Source organism: Vigna angularis, chromosome 7, assembly GCF_016808095.1.
Source record: "Vigna angularis cultivar LongXiaoDou No.4 chromosome 7, ASM1680809v1, whole genome shotgun sequence".
NCBI lineage: Eukaryota > Viridiplantae > Streptophyta > Magnoliopsida > Fabales > Fabaceae > Vigna > Vigna angularis.
The window spans coordinates 24,501,106-24,508,654 of NC_068976.1; the positions used below are offsets into that span (position 1 = coordinate 24,501,106).

Here is a 7,549-nt window from a genome sequence, read left to right on the forward strand (position 1 = left end):
TAGAAAGATGATCGAAAAAAGAAATCGAAGTGACCATAAAAGAATTAAAGATATTCAATATGATACCATGATAGTATTTGATAGAATGTTAAAAAAAAAATTCTTATTTTTATTATTGAAGATAATAGAATGTGTACAAAATGGAAGAAAAAAGATTTATATACATGTCAAAGAAAAAAAAGTTAACCGTTAAAAAAAATAGAAGAAAAGATATGTTGTTTCTCTATCAAAGCATGAAACGCAACAAAAAAAAGATAATAAAAAATTAATTGAAATTCAACAAAAATGAGAGTTTTTTTTTATACAAAATTCATAAAAATAGATAAGATTTATATTCCTTTATTTAAAAACACATTCTAAACAATAATAAGCTAAAAGAAACATATTTATAATAAAAATATGATTTTGAAGTGAGAAACTTCTATAGAGAAAGAAAAGAAATAGTAATGATATAAATTCAGTTTTAAAAAAAAATGAATTCAAAAACAATGAAATATATTTAGATTAAAATGATGAAAATGAATTACTAATGGTTTGTTTAAGTAAATTTGTATTCAGACTCTTGAAAACTTAAGTTTTAATATTGTGAATTGAGAAATGTAATAAAAACAAAAAAATTGTTTTAAATTATTTGTGAAGTTAGACAATTTATTTCTTAAATAATTTGTGAAGTTTTTTGAAAAAAAAAATCATCATTTGTATGATAAAATAGTAATTTTAAAATATGTCAAAATTTAAAAAATAAAAAAAATAACACTTCAGTGAGTAATTTAAAAAATCATTTAAAATTTATTTCTTCACAATTTAAACGATCTAACTTTTATAAGTGAAAGATTAAATATGATAAAATCAAATTTTATTAAATTTATTTAACGTTTTAAACATGTTTATATTAATATTAAAACAAAAATTTATTTAACATAAATAATTCAAATATTATTATAAAATATATTTAAAATATTAAATAAACTTTAATTAGAATAATTAAATTTATGTATTTTTAAAGTTGAAAGTATAAATTAAAATAAGATTTAAAATAAAAATCATTTTAATTTTCATAAAAAAAAGTTAAAAAATAAAAACATATCAGTTTAAATAAACATACAATATATATATCGTTATAAATGTAATTTATTTATTCTTTGATATTTTGGTAACATGGTTGAATATTATCCTTGAGAAATTTAAGCGCGTGGGTTGTTGAACTCATACAACGAACTGAAACCAAAACCAACTCACTCAACCAAGGATTCAACAACCTTAAGGGGACCATTGGACTTCCTTTCCGCCACACAACCTATTAATCTGGATAACAATGTTTCAGACATTACCTTCATCAATCAACTCTTATATGCCTTCATTTTCTTAATAAATTAAACCTTACAAGACTTATTCCACACCTTCTTTTTCATTTTCTTTCTTCAGTCGTCATCCATGACTCTTATAAATCACTAACTGCAATTTAATAAGATATATTTATTTTTTTTTATTTTTTTATTTTTTTCTCTGTTGCATTCCAAGTGTCAACCAATGCTCCGGAAAAGGAAGCAATTCATAACCTCTTTTCCTAATTGTTAGGTTTTGCTACAACCAATTAAAGGGGACAATCACTCTATTTTTTCTTTTATATCCCTTAGATATGGTATTCGAAATTATTTTTCAAACGTTTTATCACTTGTTAATTACTATACTTCTAAAAGTTAATCATTAAATAACCCATTGACAACTTCTCAATTCCGGAATTTTTGGCAAAAGAGCTTTCCAAAACAGAGATAATAATAATAATCAACTTGCAGGACAAATATATAATGTCAATTTACATTTTTTATATTTTATTTTACCCCTTTGATAAGAAAAAATCCCCATCATCTTTGACTGAATTTTCAATGATCATTAACTTGTACAATTAGTCAAGTCAAGTTTTAACACGGAGGAAAAAATAATTCTAATCTATAAAATATCATAACAAGGAAGGCCTGACAACAGAGGCTAAAATATTATAAAATGTGAATTAATTAAATTTAATATGAACAAGATTCATTTGTGAATAATTTGACCGATTCATGGTTGTAATCTTGAGCAGCTCATTGGTGCCGCCGCCCACATCCACCTATTTTTCTTTGACGCATGATTGTTTATAAAGGAATCAAGTATTTTATGTCGGAAAGAATAAGAAATTGAGAGGAAAAGTAGTTGAAAGAATGGATAAGTATTGATGAAATGGCATAATATATATAGAAAGAATTGTGAGACTTAATCAATAATGACAAATAGTTTGGGTCCAATTGATAGAGAAAATAATACATCATCCACCCGTAGAGAAATAGGGGGAATTGATTATAAACTATATTATACAATAAAAAATTCAGCATCCTTTCTTCAACGTTTCTTCCAAGTCTTCTTCCCTCATCTAGAAGTTGGAACTCCGTTCAAATCTGTGGATTAACCTGAACTTTGTTCTTTGCAACATGTTCTATCACTAACTATACTGTGTAATGTTGGATAGTAGTGGCAGTTCAAATAAATTAAATAATTAAATAAATAAATAAACTTGTCAGCATTGCCATGGCAGCAGCCCTTGCTCATGCTACCATCTGCTCCTGCTCTATGTACAGCTGCTCCACCCATGGTGGCAGCATCTCTTTACTCAGATCACCACCAAACATCTCCGACCTCTCAGAAGGAACATCCTTAACCAACGAATGAACCCATGACACATCTGGCTCAACATGTTCGTGCTGAGCCATGGGCGAAGCAGTTACCCCATTGTTTCTGAACCCAAATGAAGCAGATTTCCTGAGCTTGTTCAGCTCATCTCCGTTGACACCCCAATCGAGTTTCCCGGTTGGGGAACTCCAATCTGAGAGGGTAGAGGACACCCTGCAGGAAGGGTTGGAAGGTGAAGACAGGCCAAGATGGTGGGTTGAAGCACCACGATCGATGAAACTTTGGCTTCGCTTGGCGAAGGCGGCAGACCTTGAGTTCATCACTGCAGCTGCCACGGCAGCTGATGAGTCAAACCCAAAAGCTGAGGGCTTCCTCACAGGAGAGGAAGGGATGTTGGATGGATAACTCGCACGAAGGTGGTTCATGTTCTGGCGCATCTGAAGCCCGGTTTGGGTGGGTGTTGAAGGCTGCACAGAAAGTCCATGTAGTTGTGATAACACAGAAGGGTCAGCAGCGGCTAACAGGCCATCAAGGTTGGTTGGATTCAAATCACCAATCCTGTTGAATTCCTTGTTGCGGAAAGACGGAGAAGAGATCCTGGCAATCTCCTCTATCAACTGTTGCTGCTGCTGCTGTTGTTGTTGGCGAACTGGACTATCTAGACCGAGCAGCTCCATCTCCATCTCCAGATCCCTGGCACTGAGAGCAGCCTTGAGTCTGCTACCAGGAAGCTGAAGTGATGGTGGAGTGAGGTTTATTTTGTTCTGCCACAAGCTTCCACTCTTTGGAGATGAAGCTGCTGCCAATGGAGACATGGGTGGGGTTGAAACAGTTGGCATAGGTAAAGATGTGGAACTGAGAGCCAATGGACTCATGGATGTCATGTCTAGTGCACTGGATGAATAGGATTTTGGTGAAGGCATAGCTGACCCGGTTGAAGCATACACAGGGCGTAACTCTTCAGGTTTGTGGGCAAAGAAGCAGACTTTTCTGGTGCAGCCAGTCTCGTCCTTGCAGAGCCTTGTTCTGTACTGGGCAGGGTGTAGCCAGGACTCGAAAACACCGTGAGCATACTCACAGGAATCAGCCTTCTGGCAGGTCCCTTTACGGAATTCTGGGCAAGGAACGCAGCTATAAGGGTATTTCCTTGGGTCTCTCCTCCTTGCGTTCTCGCCCGGATGAACAAATGGACACTCAGTCCAGTCATGGGAGTAGGCCCTTGAGCAAGGCTTCACCTTGAAACTGTACATCCTAAACTCATCTGATCCATACACACCGTTGTTTATATCAGGCAAGGATATATCAACAGGATACTCTTTCTTATCACTTCCTTCTTTTTTCTCAGAGCCTTCTTTTGCTGATAAAGAAGCCGAGAAAATCTGCAGCTCCATCTCCTGGCTCACCAGTTCATCTCTTTCACCACCTCTGAGGAGCAACTCCATGGCCTTCCTCCGGGATTTGGAGGAAGAATCAAAGGCAGGAGCAATCAGATTAGCTGGCCTGTTTCCAGTAGCATCAAGGGATTCAGCATCAGCCCCAGCATCTAGCAAGAGCTTCACAATCTCATGTGAAGATTCAGAGCCTCCAGAGGCAGCACAATGAAGAGCAGTGGCCATATCAGAACCACAGGCCCTGTTCACATCAACAGTTCCTGCCTCGAGAATATACTTGAGAACCTTAATGCTTCCAAACAAAGAAGCAATCATGAGAGGGGTCCTCGTTTCAGATCCCATCTTCTTTGACCCAATTCTTCTGCCATACCAAAAGCCAGCCTCGTTGATATCTATGCCCTTCTCGTCCACTTCTCTTTTGAAAGCTTCAAAATCATCGGAAGCAGACAGTTCAAGTAAAGCCGAGAAATTGCGGAAACAGTCAAGATTCTGCTTCTGAATATTATTCTCCATCACGAGACTCGGAGAAGAAAGCTTACTCTTTGAATCACTACACATGTCCCAAATTCTGCACAAGACCACATAATCTCAATCAATAAGTCTATCAATTAAAAAACCATCTTTCACACAGAACAAAAAAAAACTACCAAACCTTCATCTTACAAACAAAATTTTCTAACAACCCTGGTTCCAAATCCCTAAATATTCACGGCCAGTTAACTTCCCACAAAAACGTGGTAAACCAATGAACCAACAAAAACTAGATCCATAACCAATACTATCCAAGACAAAAGCTTGTTATTGGGATACCTCAACAGGAAACAAACAAGGAAACTAAAAGGGAAAAAAACAAAATACTCAGAACATCTAAAACAAAGTTTAAAACTTTGATCTATCCAGAAGCATACCCAGGAAGCAAATCCCGTCAGACCCGACCAATAACCAAAGATCAAACAAAAACACAAAAAAAGAGGTTTTATGAGTAAAAACAGGAGAAGAAAGACATACCCTTTTGTGTAGTGGATTAGACAGAGAGTAGGAGTAGAAGAAGTGTATGTTGATTGCAAGGAAGCGTTGTTGTTTGTAAAGAAGAAAATCGAGAAGACCTCGATTGAGCACAGATGAGGGAGAATGAAGGGTATGGAAGCCTTTTTATTGTCAGCACACCAGCAACAGCTATTAGGGAAGGGAAAGGAAGAAGGGAGGAAAGTGTGACTTTTCTTCCTCCTTCTTTCTTCTCTCTCCTTTCTCTTTCCTTCTCTCTTTGGTCAAAGTCAATTATTCAATGCTAAAGCTTGGCCCCACCAGCAGCGTTTGCTTAATGTCACTATCTTCCCAAATGCAAATGCAGATGTGAATGAAACCTCAAATGACACTCAAATGCAACTCAAACTCCACATGGACCCACCATCCATTACCCCTCCACGAAACTCAACGGGCAGTTCCGCTCTCACGTGCCTTTTGAGTTGTGATTCTCTTCACTACTTAATCATTATCATCTTTCTTCTTTCTTTAATCATTTGTTTTGCTTTCAGAGAAAACAAAAAAGAACTCAAAATATGTTGAATTGAAGATCAGACAATATTTTTTTCAAAACAGTCTATAATTTTAAAATAAAAAAAAATAAGTTTTAATCTTTACCGGATTATTAGTCTTTTTAATATGTTAATGTCATCATCAATGTCAGGTTTGCTTATAATATTCATGATTGCAAATTATAATCGAGAAACACTAGTAAGTGTCGTGTTAAGTTTTTCATCTCCAAAACATGTTGAATAGGAAGAGGAGTGCAAGTGAACAAGAAATTGAAAATATAAAAGGAGAATTAAAATCAAATGAATTTGTAAAATTTTAAAAGAGTAATATTTGTAATATTATGTTCAAGCAGAATATAGAGATATTTAACATCATAGGTTATAAAATAAGGTTTATAGTCATCCATTTGGGGTTAATAATTCTTTTAAGTGATTATTTTGTTTTGAAAGAACCTCTTATATTTTCTCAACAAAGTCTGTTCAATTTTGCACATGCAGAATGTTTAAGTTTAAATTCTAGGCAATGGTAGGACAAAATTATATTATTTATATTATTGCAAGAAAGATAATAAATTAAATTGAAAGTTCAGGAACTGTGTTATCCATGTCATGACAATTCTCTTGTCATTGAGCATTTATATGAACTAAAAAACCTTGCAGAATTACTATATTTAATGAAATTATCTGACCTCAAATGATATATTCATTTTTTTTTTCATTTTGAATATCAAGTACTATAAAAATATGATTTGTGAAAATGAATAATATAGTATCAAAGGAAGATGTAAATGAAAAATTTACTTAAAATATTATTGAAGGTGGAATGAGTTCAAAAACATCTCTCTAAAGATCATGTAAAAAGTACTATAAGTTTATCTACCAAATAAACTAACTTCAACCAAATAAGCTAAAAGTTAGATAAAAATTGTCAAACACATTCTATATATCTTGCATTTTCTTAAAGTTTTACTACTTAATCCATTTCCATTTTACTGGGAATGATTTAAGGGAAAGAATAGTCAATTTTATAGCATTGAAAGTGGAAAATAATCACTGCTGAAAAAGAAATTTCTTTTGAAAAAAAGGGACAGAGACCCAATCCACTTGTTGGCTTCATTAATTTATGTTGTTACCAGTTAAACTTAGTCCACTCTAAGACCTATGTAACTAAATAATAACAATAAAAATAATAAAATAATTGTATAATTATGTTAGGACAGAAAGAAAGAGTGTGGGGACCACAGTAGAATGAGTATTGGGTATGGCAGTTCAACACATTAATAGTTTGAACGCGTTTTGGTTCTGTGTTTGGCTCTTTGTATTGTATAAAATTAAAATATTTATAAACAACGTTCCATTGTGTTATGCTTATGTGAGTGGGTCGCAGTTGGGTGACAGACAGCACTCAGCACTAACAGGATAAGTTTCTGATTCAGCCTTCCACTTTACTTTTTACCTTCAAAAAATCAAAACCGGACACCTTTGGTCGTAAGAGGTTTAGTTTCATGCATTGTTTTGCCATATCTTCTTTTATTTATTCATGACTCCAACTCCAACATTTTTTAGTTTGGAAACTATTGTTGTTTTGCCTATAGTTGCTTAACTGGGTTTGGTTGAATGAAGTGGGACATATGGGTTTGGCACTGTGATTAAAAAATAAATCCATAAATAAAAATAACTTTTTATATTTTGTTGAGGGTTTAGAATTTCTTTTGTTTATTTTGTGTTATATAAAAACTCACTTTTAAAATCTTCTCATAATTTTTATAAAGTTGAAATGTTCTCTATTGGTCTTTAAATAGATTATTCTATTGTAAAACTAGCACGACACGGGTAATTTTATTTGTTTTATATTTATATTATATATAATAATATAATATAAAATAAAATAAAAATTGATATAGGTATGTAAATAATTATTCTAATTAATGTTTTATAAACTAAATATCATTGAAA

The 7,549-nt window shown here is 33.4% G+C and overlaps 1 protein-coding gene across 1 annotated transcript; it reads right to left on the minus strand.

Annotated features, from left to right (window-relative positions):
- Positions 1–2,261: 2,261 nt before the first annotated feature.
- On the minus strand, positions 2,262–5,309 carry LOC108338344 (zinc finger CCCH domain-containing protein 29). Its single transcript, XM_017575154.2, has 2 exons — positions 5,067–5,309; positions 2,262–4,626 (listed from the first exon to the last, which is right to left on the minus strand). The coding sequence occupies exon 2, from the start codon at positions 4,614–4,616 to the stop codon at positions 2,583–2,585; it is 2,034 nt and encodes a 677-aa protein (XP_017430643.1). The 5' UTR covers positions 4,617–4,626; positions 5,067–5,309; the 3' UTR covers positions 2,262–2,582.
- Positions 5,310–7,549: the final 2,240 nt, after the last annotated feature.

Excerpts from the sequence above, each read along its gene's own strand:
- LOC108338344 (XM_017575154.2), bottom strand. The coding sequence starts at position 4,616 with ATGTGTAGTGATTCAAAGAGTAAGCTTTCTTCTCCGAGTCTCGTGATG.